The sequence below is a fragment of the Chiloscyllium plagiosum genome, unplaced genomic scaffold, assembly GCF_037043375.1.
Source record: "Chiloscyllium plagiosum isolate Xiang-an unplaced genomic scaffold, Cpla_swu_hap1 HiC_scaffold_35, whole genome shotgun sequence".
NCBI classification, from domain to species: Eukaryota; Metazoa; Chordata; class Chondrichthyes; order Orectolobiformes; family Hemiscylliidae; genus Chiloscyllium; species Chiloscyllium plagiosum.
This window is the reverse complement of record NW_028270173.1, coordinates 31,944,715-31,960,025: the sequence shown is the minus strand read 5'-3', so window position 1 is coordinate 31,960,025 and position 15,311 is coordinate 31,944,715. Positions and strand designations below refer to the sequence as shown.

Genomic DNA, 15,311 nt, shown 5'->3' with positions numbered 1-15,311 from the left:
TGTTTCCACATCCTTCCGATAATGTGGTGACCAGAACTGTATGCAATACACCAAGTGAGGCCGCATCAGAATTTTGTACAGCTGCAGCCTGACCTCAATCCCTCTACCAATAAAACCTAACACACCGTATGCCTTCTTAACAACCCTATCAATCTGGGTGGCAACTTTCAGGGATCTAAGCATATGGACACCGAGATCTCTCTGCTCATCTACACGACCAAGAATCTTACTGTTAACCCAGTACTCTGCATTCCTGTTACTCTTTCCAAAGTGAATCACCTCACATTTTTCTGTATTAAACTCCATTTGCCACCTCTCTGCCCAGCTCTGCAGCTTATCTATAACCTGCAACCACCTTTGGCGTTATCCATAACTCTACCAACCTTAGTGTCATCCGCAAATTTACTAACTCATCCTTCTACGCCCTCATCCAGGTCATTTATAAAAATGACAAACAGCAGTGGACCCAAACCTAACAAAACTCTAGGATGAACATTTCCCATCAACCACCATGCTCTGTCTTCTTTCAGCGAGCTAATTTCTAATCCAAACCGCTAAACCACCCTCAATCCCATGCCTCCGTATTTTGTGCAATAGCCTACCTTGGGGAACCTTATCAAACACCTTACTGAAACCCCTATACACCACATCGACCGCTTTACCCTCATCCACCTGTTTGGTCACCTTCTCAAAGAACTCAATAAGGTTTGTGAGACACGACCTACCCTTCACAAAACCTTGTTGAATATCCTTAATCAATTTATTTCTTTATTATAAATCTTATTATAAATCCTGTCTCTTATAACCTCGTCCAACACTTTACCCTCAACCGAAGTAAGGCCCACTGCTCTATAATTCCCAGGGTTGGGTCAGGATAAACAGGTCACTTTCTCAATGGCAGCCCCTGTCCAGCGTCCCCTGTAATTTTCTGACTGCGCGGGCTTCCAACTCGGATATGCGGCAGTGACTTCGGGAACGGTGTACAGTTCTGGTCACCACATTACCAAAAGGATGTGGATGCTTTGGAGAGGGTGCAGAGAAGGTTTACGAGGATGTTGCCTGGGATGGAAGGTGCTAGCTATTAAGAGAGATTGAGTCGGTTCGGTTTCCAATCATTAGAGAAATGGAGATTGAGGGGGCACCTGATTGAGTTTTACAAAATCATGAAAGGGATAGACAGGGTGGATAGAGAGAAGCTTTGTCCCAGGGTGAAGGATTCAATAACGAGAGGTCACGCTTTCAAGGTGAGAGGTGAAACGTTTAAGGGGGATACATGCGGCAAGTACTTTACCGCATGTGGGTGGTGGGTATCTGGAACGCGTTGCCAGCAGAGGTGGCAGAGGCAGGCACAGTGGATTCATTTAAGATGCGTCTGGACAGATGTATGAGTAGGTGGGGAGCAGAGGGATCCAGATGCTTAGGAATTGGGCGACAGGTTTAGACAGTAGATTTGGATCGGCTCAGGCTTGGAGGGCCGAAGGGCCTGTTCTTTGTTCTAACCAGGAACCAACACCAGTTGAGCGAGTGGGAAAATATTTGGCAGATGGAGTGTAATGTGGATCAATGGGAGGTGAACCTTCCAACAGGTGGCTATTGGCAAGAGTGGGAGAGGTGCTCAAGTTGTGTTTAATTCCCTCCCCCCCCCACCGCCTCATATTTTCTTTTCCATTTTCCTCCGCCACGTTCTTTGAAATCACTGCTCTACTAACTGGAACTGAGAACACAGACATCTCTTTACCTGGGCTGATAGTGTCCAGCATTTCTCTCCAGGCAATATACTGCAAGGGACCTCTGAATATCCCCAGAGGATGATCCAGGCCCACCACTTCCATCGCATTGTGACTAATCCTGCAAGTTCAATGTTCAAAGGTTGAAAAACATATTTCCTTTCTTTTTGCATTAAAAGATTAAGCTGTGTTTGTTAACAATTTGTGTTTGTAAATAAAGGAAAGTCATACTTGGCATTCCAGGAATCTTTCTCCTGAAACAAAACAGAAACACAAGTCAACTTTTGACAGACAGATCAAAACCTGAATACGATGACACGGGACAAGGTCAAAAGTCACATGACACCAGGTTATAGTTGGACAAGTTTATTTGAAAACACTAACTTTAGGAGCGCTGCTCCTGCATCAGGTGCGAGTGAGAGAGGGAGACCGTAGACGCAGAATTTATAGGGAAAAGATCAAAGGGTCATACAACACGTGTGAATGGATTGAACACGCTCCCTCGGAACACGGGTCAGGCCATTTCGGACTGAGATAAGGAGGGATTTCTTTGAACCGGAGAGTGGTGATCCTGGTCAATTCTCTGCCCCAGAGGAGTGCAGAGTCTCACTCATTGAGTCATAGTCGCAGAGTCATAAAGCACAGAAACAGACCCTTCAGTCCAACCAGTCCCGGCTGACCCTAATCCCAAACTAAACCAGTCCCACCTCCCTGGAGAAAGTGAGGACTGCAGATGCTGGAGATCAAAGTCGAAGAGTGCGGTGCTGGAAAAGCACAGCCAGTCAGGCAGCATTCCAGATGAAGGGCTTTTATTCGAAAAGTTGACTCTCCTGCTCCTCGGATGCTGCCTGACCGGCTGTGCTTTTCCAGCACCACACTCTTCGACACTAGTCCAACCTACCTGCTCATCCCCAAATCCCTCCAAACCTGTCCTATTCACGGACTTATCCAAATGTCTTTGAAACATTGTAATTGTGCCCACATCCACCACTTCCTCAGGAAGTTCACTTCACACACAAACCACCTTCTGGGGAAAGCATTTGCCCTGTGTCCTTTAAAATCTCTCTCCTCTCACTTTAAACATATACCCCCTCGTCTTGAAATCCCTCATCCCAGATGCCATTCACCTGATCTATGGCCCTCATGATTTTATGAACCTCTATAAGGTCACCCCTCAATCGCCTACGCTCCAATGAGGAAGGCCCCAGCCTCTCCTTATAACTCAAACCCTCCATCCCCAGGAACATCCTGGGAAATCCCTTGAGATTTCCAGTATCCGACGTTAACCCGTCTCGATTTTATAAACCTCTCTAAGGTCACGATCCAGTGAGGAGGGTCCCACCCTATCCAGCCTTTCAGGACAACACAGACCTTCCATTCCCAGAAACATCCTGGTAAATCCCTGGAGATTTCCAGATATCAGGGGATACAGAGATATTGCAGGAAAATGGTCTTGGGATAAAAGATGGGCCATGATCTGGTTGCACTGTTTTAAAGCACGTTTGCTGGGCTGAATGGCCCCCGCCTGGTCCTCATTCCCAGTCACCCCTTCACTTCCAATGATAGGGATACAGAACACTGAACCCCCCCTCCCCAGTGGGTACGTAGGGGGCAGCGTTTACTCCCCACTCCAGGTGATTCTTGGCAATACCAAGATTACCGAAGACTGCTACGTTTCTCTCCTTACCTTGAGGATGGTCAATACGTCCGGCCGATCGAGCCACGACTGAAACTCGGTCAGAACCCGCTCGGCGGAGTCCAGGGCACCCTGAATCTCCCGCAGGTTCCCTCGCATAGCCTCCAGGATCATCCCCTCCCGTGCACGGAGATCTCCGTCCAGGCGTCGCTCCATCTCACTCAGAGCCCGGTGCATCTTGGCGAGTTCATACTTGATGTGGACTTGCAGATTGCGTGACTGCTCCTGAACCCATTGGAACACAGGCACACGATCAAAATGTTTCAAACCGGGGAGTTGGGGGTGGTGGGGTGGGGGGAGGAGGGGAGAGGGAAAGAAACTGGGGTTTGGAGAAGTGACCAAACGGGCATCTCACCTTGACTTGGGAGATCTTCTGCTCCTGGTTGAATTTAGCCTTGAGCAGCTGGGCCTTCCTTTTGGCGGCCAAATCCAAGGACGATTTCAGCTGATCCTGTAAACGAGAGCAGAAATTCCTGAACGGGGGCCTTCAGACATTCCCAGAAAAGTGGATTGGGCAGGATGAAGTGGTGTGGAAGCCACCCCACCCAATCTCTCTGCACAACGGGACAGACGTGGTCCCATTCAGCCCCATTGTATGTCTGCTGCCATCTTCCTGGATTCAATTCCCTCTTGGGTGCACACCCCACCCCCACCCCCACTCCCGCCCTATTGGACCTGCCTCTGTCATGCACCCAGACAGAGCATCCCAAACCCCAAAATCCCACAGGACGGAGAAAGCCTTTCCCATCCTATCTCCTCGGCTTCTCCGACCAGTACTGTCCCTCATATCTGTACACGCCCTGGTTCTCAATCCCCTAACCAACCAGAACATATTTCTCCCTCTCCACTCTGCCCAGACCCATCATGATTTTCAACACTTCCCCAGCAGTAATTCACCAAGGCTACAAAGATTGGAGAGTTCGAGTCATGAGGAAAGGCGAGACTGTTTCTCTGGACTGAAAATGTGTTGCTGGAAAAGTGCAGCAGGTCAGGCAGCATCCAAGGAACAGGAGAATCGACGTTTCAGGCATAAGCCCTTCTTCAGGGCTTATGCCCGAAACATCGATTCTCCTGTTCCTTGGATGCTGCCTGACCTGCTGCGCTTTTCCAGCAACACATTTTCAGCTCTGATCTCCAGCATCTGCAGCCCTCACTTTCTCCTGTTTCTCTGGAGCCGAGGAGGCTGAGGGGTGACATTAGAGAGGTTTGGAAAATTATGACAGGCTAAGATACAGTGAATAGCCAAAGTCTTTTCCCCTGGGAAGGGTAGTCCAAAACTAGTGGACATAGGTTTAAGGTGAGAGGGGAGAGACTTGAAAGAGATCTGAGGGACAAGTCTTTCACACAGAGGGTGGTGCGTACACGGAACGAGCTGCCAGAGGAAGTAGTGGAACATTTAAGACTTTCAGACAGACACATGGATAGAAAGGGTTTAGAGAGAGATATGGGCCAAATGCAGGCAAGTGGGACGAGTTCAGTTTAAGATACTGCGTCGGCATGGACGAGTTGGGCCGAAGGGCCTGTTTTCTTGCTGTGTGACTCTTATCAAATCTAACCTTGGCTTTCTCTTCTCCCAGAAAAGACTGTCACCAGTCTATGTGACTGAAGCTCCTCAGCCCGAGGTCAGTCCTCATCAATCTACACTGAGAGTTCCCTCTCTCTCTCTAATTCATACACACGTACGAGCTTACGGGGAAAGGTGTAGGATGAGACTGCTGTGGGATGTTTCTCCTGAAGGTACAGAGGACACCAGTTAGACCAAAGCTGGAATACTGTGAAGACGCCAGTGGAGGCAGCCCAGAAAAGGTTTGTTTGGCTGGTCCTGGATCTGGAGGGATTTTATTTTGAGGTTCATGAAGAGGTTTGAAGATTCGGAGGTGACTTTATGAAAATGTACATGATCCTTTGGAGATTTGACAGGGTAGCTGTGGAAATGTTGTTTCCACTTGTGGGAGAGTCTGGGGCCAAAGGGCATCATCCAAGAATAAGGGGGTGTCTATTTAAGACAGAGATGAGGAGGAATTTCATCTCTTTTAGAGGGGAGTGAATCTGTGCAATTCTCTACCACTGAGAGCTATAGAGGTTGTGCTGTTAAGGACATCCAAGGCGGACCAGACAGGTTTTTAATGAGTGAGGGAATCAAAGTTTATGGGGAAAAGATCGGAAACTGGAGTCAGGGATTATCAGATCAGCCAGGATCACATTGATGAGAGGAGCTGACTCGATGGGCTGAATGGCCTATTTCTGATCCTCACCCTCCATCAGGGCTTTTGCCCAAAATGTTGACTCTCCTGCTCCTCAGATGCTGCCTGACCTGCTGTGCTTTTCCAACACCACCCAGTTCAACTCTGATTCTCCAACATCTGCAGTCCTCACTTTCTCCTACTTCAGCTCCTCCCTGTTAGTCTCATATCTCTACAGAGGCTGGAAAATGGTCACCAACTCCCCCTTTGTTTCCACATGAACAGTTCTTGACTGCAGTACTGCCTCGTTCAGAGTCAGGTACCAGAGTGTCAATAATTTTTAAATATTCATTCACGGGATGTGGGCATCGCTGGCCAGGCCAGCATTTATTACCCATCCCTAATTGCCCAGAGGGCAGTTAAGTGTCAAACCCCTTTGCTGTGGGTCTGGAGTGACACGTAGGCCAGACCAGGTAAGGATGGCAGTAACAATAATCACCAATGGATTCCTGGTCAGCGTTAGATCCTTAAATCTAGATTTTATTTTAGATTGAATTTAATTTCCACCATCTGTGCAGAGGCGGGATTTGAACCCGGGTCCCCAGAACATTACCTGGGTGCTCCCCTTACACCCCCAGCCCAAGTCCTGAAGAAGGGTTACACCTGAAACATTGACCTCTCCACCTCCTGATGCTGCCTGGCTTGCTGTGCTCTCCCAGCCTCCTGCTTGTCCAACTCTGGGTTAACACAACACCACTCAGTCCATCACCTCCTCATGGGGTATCCCTGAGGGTCACCTCCTGGTGTCAGCCCCCACCCGGGGGAGCTCAGACTCTGTGGCTGACCTGGTTCCGATCCTCTACCCTCAGGGTCTCAGCGAATGTCCCTAAAACTGGAGCTTCCCAGAATTGAGGGACAGAGTCCTGCACCGGTTGAACGCGTGGTCTGCTCCCTCCGGTTGGCCTTGTTCACCTTGTAAAGGCCCACAGCCTCATTGAGGGGGATGAAGGTGTGATATCTGTGCTCCCGGCTGTCCCGGCAGATGCTGCAGAGGAGCTCCTGGTCGGTTTCACACAGCAGCTTCACTCCTTCCTGGTGCAGCTCACAGTGGAGCTGCTGGCTCGCCATCCTCCGGGTCCTGCTCAGCTGCCTCGCCCTCCCGGCCAGGTTGGTGAGAGCCCGGTTCGACCTGAGGGTTAGCCCCGGGAACACCTGCAGACACTCGGGGCAGAAGTTGGTCTCCTGGGCTTGCCAGCAGCCTGTGATACAGGAGCGGCAGTAACTGTGACCACAGTCCAGGGTCACTGGATCCACAAACAGCCCGAGACACACCGCACAAACCAACTCCTCTCTCCAGCTCCCAGCCCGCTGCCCGGAATCCATCCCGCCGGCAACTCCCAGCGTTTGGCGGTGTCCTGCTCTGCGATTCACTTCCTCGTGTTCTTACAGAGAGCAGTGCAGGCACGGTCCCTGGGTGGGAAGGGGAGGAAGAGGTGTGTTTGAACCCGCAGCCAGCCTGCGAGTGTAATTTGATCCACTCACTGAGACCAGAGCCAACCCACTGACAATGCACTAACAGAGCAACCCGCCAGATCACTGAGGGACAACGGATCAGAATACCGTGCACACAGCACTGAGACACCAGACAGTTCAGAATACACACAGCACTGAGACACCTGAGAGTTCAGAATATACACAGCACTGAGACACCTGACAGTTCAGAATATACACAGCACTGAGACACCTGACAGTTCAGAATACACATAGCACTGAGACACCTGACAGTTCAGAATATACACCGCACTGAGACACCTGACAGTTCAGAATATACACAGCACTGAGACACCTGACAGTTCAGAATATACACAGCACTGAGACACCTGACAGTTCAGAATACACACAGCACTGAGACACCTGACAGTTCAGAATATACACAGCACTGAGACACCTGACAGTTCAGAATATACAGAGCACTGAGACACCAGACATTTCAGAACACACACAGCACTGAGACACCTGACAGTTCAGAATATACACAGCACTGAGACACCTGACAGTTCAGAATATACACAGCACTGAGACACCTGACAGTTCAGAATATACACAGCACTGAGACACCTGACAGTTCAGAATACACACAGCACTGAGACACCTGACAGTTCAGAATATGCACAGCACTGAGACAACTGACAGTTCAGAATATACACAGCACTGAGACACCAGACAGTTCAGAATACACACAGCACTGAGACACCTGACAGTTCAGAATACACACAGCACTGAGACACCTGACAGTTCAGAATACACACAGCACTGAGACACCTGACAGTTCAGAATACCGTGCACACAGCACTGAGACACCTGACAGTTCAGAATACACACAGCACTGAGATACCTGACAGTTCAGAATACACACAGCACTGAGACACCTGTCAGTTCAGAATATACACAGCACTGAGACACCTGACAGTTCAGAATATACAAAGCACTGAGACACCTGTCAGTTCAGAATATACACAGCACTGAGGCACCTGACAGTTCAGAATATACACAGCACTGAGACACCTGACAGTTCAGAATACACACAGCACTGAGACACCTGTCAGTTCAGAATATACACAGCACTGAGAAACCTGACAGTTCAGAATACACACAGCACTGAGACACCTGTCAGTTCAGAATATACACAGCACTGAGACACCTGACAGTTCAGAATACACACAGCACTGAGATACCTGACAGTTCAGAATACACACAGCACTGAGACACCTGTCAGTTCAGAATATACACAGCACTGAGACACCTGACAGTTCAGAATATACACAGCACTGAGGCACCTGACAGTTCAGAATACACACAGCACTGAGATACCTGACAGTTCAGAATATACACAGCACTGAGACACCTGACAGTTCAGAATACACATAGCACTGAGATACCTGACAGTTCAGAATACACACAGCACTGAGACACCTGTCAGTTCAGAATATACACAGCACTGAGACACCTGACAGTTCAGAATATACAAAGCACTGAGACACCTGTCAGTTCAGAATATACACAGCACTGAGGCACCTGACAGTTCAGAATATACACAGCACTGAGACACCTGACAGTTCAGAATACACACAGCACTGAGATACCTGACAGTTCAGAATACACACAGCACTGAGACACCTGTCAGTTCAGAATATACACAGCACTGAGACACCTGACAGTTCAGAATATACACAGCACTGAGACACCTGTCAGTTCAGAATATACACAGCACTGAGACACCTGACAGTTCAGAATATACAAAGCACTGAGACACCTGTCAGTTCAGAATATACACAGCACTGAGGCACCTGACAGTTCAGAATATACACAGCACTGAGACACCTGACAGTTCAGAATACACACAGCACTGAGACACCTGTCAGTTCAGAATATACACAGCACTGAGAAACCTGACAGTTCAGAATACACACAGCACTGAGACACCTGTCAGTTCAGAATATACACAGCACTGAGACACCTGACAGTTCAGAATACACACAGCACTGAGATACCTGACAGTTCAGAATACACACAGCACTGAGACACCTGTCAGTTCAGAATATACACAGCACTGAGACACCTGACAGTTCAGAATATACACAGCACTGAGGCACCTGACAGTTCAGAATACACACAGCACTGAGATACCTGACAGTTCAGAATATACACAGCACTGAGACACCTGACAGTTCAGAATACACATAGCACTGAGATACCTGACAGTTCAGAATACACACAGCACTGAGACACCTGTCAGTTCAGAATATACACAGCACTGAGACACCTGACAGTTCAGAATATACAAAGCACTGAGACACCTGTCAGTTCAGAATATACACAGCACTGAGGCACCTGACAGTTCAGAATATACACAGCACTGAGACACCTGACAGTTCAGAATACACACAGCACTGAGATACCTGACAGTTCAGAATACACACAGCACTGAGACACCTGTCAGTTCAGAATATACACAGCACTGAGACACCTGACAGTTCAGAATACACACAGCACTGAGACACCTGTCAGTTCAGAATATACACAGCACTGAGACACCTGACAGTTCAGAATACACACAGCACTGAGATACCTGACAGTTCAGAATACACACAGCACTGAGACACCTGTCAGTTCAGAATATACACAGCACTGAGACACCTGACAGTTCAGAATATACACAGCACTGAGGCACCTGACAGTTCAGAATACACACAGCACTGAGATACCTGACAGTTCAGAATATACACAGCACTGAGACACCTGACAGTTCAGAATACCGTGCACATAGCACTGAGACACCTGACAGTTCAGAATACACACAGGACTGAGACAACTGACATTTCAGAATACACACAGCACTGAGACACCTGACAGTTCAGAATATACACAGCACTGAGGCACCTGACAGTTCAGAATATACACAGCACTGAGACACCTGACAGTTCAGAATACACACAGCACTGAGATACCTGACAGTTCAGAATACACACAGCACTGAGACACCTGTCAGTTCAGAATATACACAGCACTGAGACACCTGACAGTTCAGAATACACACAGCACTGAGACACCTGTCAGTTCAGAATATACACAGCACTGAGACACCTGACAGTTCAGAATACACACAGCACTGAGATACCTGACAGTTCAGAATACACACAGCACTGAGACACCTGTCAGTTCAGAATATACACAGCACTGAGACACCTGACAGTTCAGAATATACACAGCACTGAGGCACCTGACAGTTCAGAATACCGTGCACATAGCACTGAGACACCTGACAGTTCAGAATACCGTGCACACAGGACTGAGACAACTGACATTTCAGAATACACACAGCACTGACACACCTGACAGTTCAGAATATACACAGCACTGAGACACCTGACAGTTCAGAATACACACAGCACTGAGACACCTGACAGTTCAGAATACCGTGCACACAGCACTGAGACACCTGACAGTTCAGAATACACACAGCACTGAGACACCTGACAGTTCAGAATACACACAGCACTGAGACACCTGACATTTCAGAATATACACAGCACTGAGACACCTGACAGTTCAGAATACACATAGCACTGAGACACCTGACAGTTCAGAATATACACAGCACTGAGACACCTGACATTTCAGAAGATACACAGCACTGAGACACCTGACAGTTCAGAATATACACAGCACTGAGACACCAGACAGTTCAGAATATACACAACACTGAGACATCTGACAGTTCAGAATATACACAGCACTGTGACACCTGACAGTTCAGAATATACACAGCATTGAGACACCTGACAGTTCAGAATACACACAGCATTGAGACACCTGACAGTTCAGAATATACACAGCACTGAGACACCTGACAGTTCAGAATACACACAGCACTGAGACATCTGACAGTTCAGAATATACACAGCACTGAGACACCTGACAGTTCAGAATACACACAGCACTGAGACACCAGACAGTTCAGAATACCGTGCACACTGCACTGAGACACCTGACATTTCAGAATACCGTGCACACAGGACTGAGACACCAGACAGTTCAGAATACCGTGCACACAGGACTGAGACACCAGACAGTTCAGAATATACACAGCACTGAGACACCTGACAGTTCAGAATATACACAGCACTGAGACACCTGACAGTTCAGAATACACAAAGCACTGAGACACCTGACAGTTCAGAATACACAAAGCACTGAGACACCTGACAGTTCAGAATACACACAGCACTGAGACACCTGACAGTTCAGAATATACACAGGACTGAGACACCTGACAGTTCAGAATATACACAGCACTGAGACACCTGACAGTTCAGAATACACACAGGACTGAGACACCTGACAGTTCAGAATACCGTGCACACAGCACTGAGACACCTGACAGTTTAGAATATACACAGTACTGAGACACCTGACAGTTCAGAATACACACAGCACTGAGACACCTGACAGTTCAGAATATACACAGAACTGAGACACCTGACATTTCAGAATACACACAGCACTGAGACACCTGACAGTTCTGAATACACACAGCACTGAGACACCTGACAGTTCAGAATACACACAGCACTGAGACACCTGACAGTTCAGAATATACACAGCACTGAGACACCTGACAGTTCAGAAAACCGTGCACACAGGACTGAGACACCTGACAGTTCAGAATATACACAGCACTGAGACACCAGACAGTTCAGAATACCGTGCACACAGGACTGAGACAACTGACAGTTCGGAATATACACAGCACTGAGACACCTGACAGTTCAGAATATACACAGCATTGAGAAACCTGTCAGTTCAGAATACACACAACACTGAGACACCTGACAGTTCAGAATACCGTGCACACAGGACTGAGACACCTGACAGTTCAGAATACTGTGCACACAGGACTGAGACACCTGACAGTTCAGAATATACACAGCACTGAGACACCTGACAGTTCAGAATACACACAGCACTGAGACACCTGACAGTTCAGAACATACACAGGACTGAGACACCAGACAGTTCAGAATACACACAGCACTGAGACACCGGACAGTTAAGAATATACACAGCATTGAGACACCTGTCAGTTCAGAATACACACAACACTGAGACACCTGACAGTTCAGAATACCGTGCACACAGGACTGAGACACCTGAGAGTTCAGAATACCGTGCACACAGGACTGAGACACCAGACAGTTCAGAATACCGTGCACACAGGACTGAGACACCTGACAGTTCAGAATATACACAGCACTGAGACACCTGACAGTTCAGAATACACACAGCACTGAGACACCTGACAGTTCAGAATATACACAGGACTGAGATACCAGACAGTTCAGAATACACACAGCACTGAGACACCTGACAGTTCAGAATACACACAGCCCTGAGACACCTGACAGTTCAGAATACACACAGCAATAAGACACCTGACAGTTCAGAATATACACAGGACTGAGACACCAGACAGTTCAGAATACACACAGCACTGAGACACCTGACAGTTCAGAATATACACAGCATTGAGACACCTGTCAGTTCAGAATACACACAACACTGAGACACCTGAGAGTTCAGAATACCGTGCACACAGGACTGAGACACCTGACAGTTCAGAATATACACAGGACTGAGACACCAGACAGTTCAGAATACACACAGCACTGAGACACCTGACAGTTCAGAATATACACAGCATTGAGACACCTGTCAGTTCAGAATACACACAACACTGAGACACCTGACAGTTCAGAATACCGTGCACACAGGACTGAGACACCTGACAGTTCAGAATATACACAGGACTGAGACACCAGACAGTTCAGAATACACACAGCACTGAGACACCTGACAGTTCAGAATATACACAGCATTGAGACACCTGTCAGTTCAGAATACACACAACACTGAGACACCTGACAGTTCAGAATACCGTGCACACAGGACTGAGACACCAGACAGTTCAGAATACCGTGCACACAGGACTGAGACACCTGACAGTTCAGAATACCGTGCACAGTGGACTGAGACACCTGACAGTTCAGAATATACACAGCACTGAGACACCTGACAGTTCAGAATACACACAGCACTGAGACACCTGACAGTTCAGAATATACACAGGACTGAGACACCAGACAGTTCAGAATACACACAGCACTGAGACACCTGACAGTTCAGAATACACACAGCACTGAGACACCTGACAGTTCAGAATATACACAGCACTAAGACACCTGACAGTTCAGAATATACACAGCACTGAGACACCTGACAGTTCAGAATACACATAGCACTGAGACACCTGACAGTTCAGAATACACACAGCATTGAGACACCTGACAAATCAGAATACACACAGAACTGGGACACCTGACAGTTCAGAATATACACAGGACTGAGACACCTGACAGTTCAGAATATACACAGCACTGAGATAACTGACAGTTCAGAATACACAAAGCACTGAGACACCTGACAGTTCAGAATACACACAGCACTGAGACACCTGACTGTTCAGAATATACACAGCACTGAGACACCTGACAGTTCGGAATATACACAGCACTGAGACACCTGACAGTTCAGAATACACACAGCACTGAGACACCTGACAGTTCAGAATATACACAGCACTGAGACAACTGACAGTTCAGAATATACACAGCATTGAGACACCTGACAGTTCAGAATACACACAGCACTGAGACACCAGACAGTTCAGAATACCGTGCACACAGCACTGAGACACCTGACATTTCAGAATACCGTGCACACAGGACTGAGACACCAGACAGTTCAGAATACCGTGCACACAGGACTGAGACACCTGACAGTTCAGAATATACACAGGACTGAGACACCAGACAGTTCAGAATACACACAGCACTGAGACACCTGACAGTTCAGAATATACACAGCATTGAGACACCTGTCAGTTCAGAATACACACAACACTGAGACACCTGACAGTTCAGAATACCGTGCACACAGGACTGAGACACCTGACAGTTCAGAATATACACAGGACTGAGACACCAGACAGTTCAGAATACACACAGCACTGAGACACCTGACAGTTCAGAATATACACAGCATTGAGACACCTGTCAGTTCAGAATACACACAACTCTGAGACACCTGACAGTTCAGAATACCGTGCACACAGGACTGAGACACCTGACAGTTCAGAATACCATGCACACAGGACTGAGACACCTGACAGTTCAGAATACCGTGCACACAGGACTGAGACACCTGACAGTTCAGAATATACACAGCACTGAGACACCTGACAGTTCAGAATACACACAGCACTGAGACACCTGACAGTTCAGAATATACACAGGACTGAGACAACAGACAGTTCAGAATACACACAGCACTGAGACACCTGACAGTTCAGAATACACACAGCACTGAGACACCTGACAGTTCAGAATATACACAGCACTAAGACACCTGACAGTTCAGAATATACACAGCACTGAGACACCTGACAGTTCAGAATACACATAGCACTGAGACACCTGACAGTTCAGAATACACACAGCATTGAGACACCTGACAAATCAGAATACACACAGAACTGGGACACCTGACAGTTCAGAATATACACAGGACTGAGACACCTGACAGTTCAGAATATACACAGCACTGAGATAACTGACAGTTCAGAATACACAAAGCACTGAGACACCTGACAGTTCAGAATACACACAGCACTGAGACACCTGACTGTTCAGAATATACACAGCACTGAGACACCTGACAGTTCGGAATATACACAGCACTGAGACACCTGACAGTTCAGAATACACACAGCACTGAGACACCTGACAGTTCAGAATATACACAGCACTGAGACAACTGACAGTTCAGAATATACACAGCATTGAGACACCTGACAGTTCAGAATACACACAGCACTGAGACACCAGACAGTTCAGAATACCGTGCACACAGCACTGAGACACCTGACATTTCAGAATACCGTGCACACAGGACTGAGACACCAGACAGTTCAGAATACCGTGCACACAGGACTGAGACACCTGACAGTTCAGAATATACACAGCACTGAGACACCTGGCAGTTCAGAATACACACAGCACTGAGACACCTGACAGTCAGAATATACAC

The 15,311-nt window shown here is 47.6% G+C and overlaps 1 protein-coding gene across 1 annotated transcript; it reads right to left on the bottom strand.

Annotated features, from left to right (window-relative positions):
- Positions 1-1,921: 1,921 nt before the first annotated feature.
- Positions 1,922-6,989, bottom strand: LOC122545490 (zinc-binding protein A33-like). The gene is made up of 5 exons (XM_087978968.1): positions 6,579-6,989; positions 6,452-6,529; positions 3,779-3,874; positions 3,415-3,648; positions 1,922-1,981 (listed from the first exon to the last, which is right to left on the bottom strand). The coding sequence occupies exons 1-5, from the start codon at positions 6,987-6,989 to the stop codon at positions 1,922-1,924; spliced, it is 879 nt and encodes a 292-aa protein (XP_087835094.1).
- Between the last annotated feature and the right edge of the window lie 8,322 nt (positions 6,990-15,311).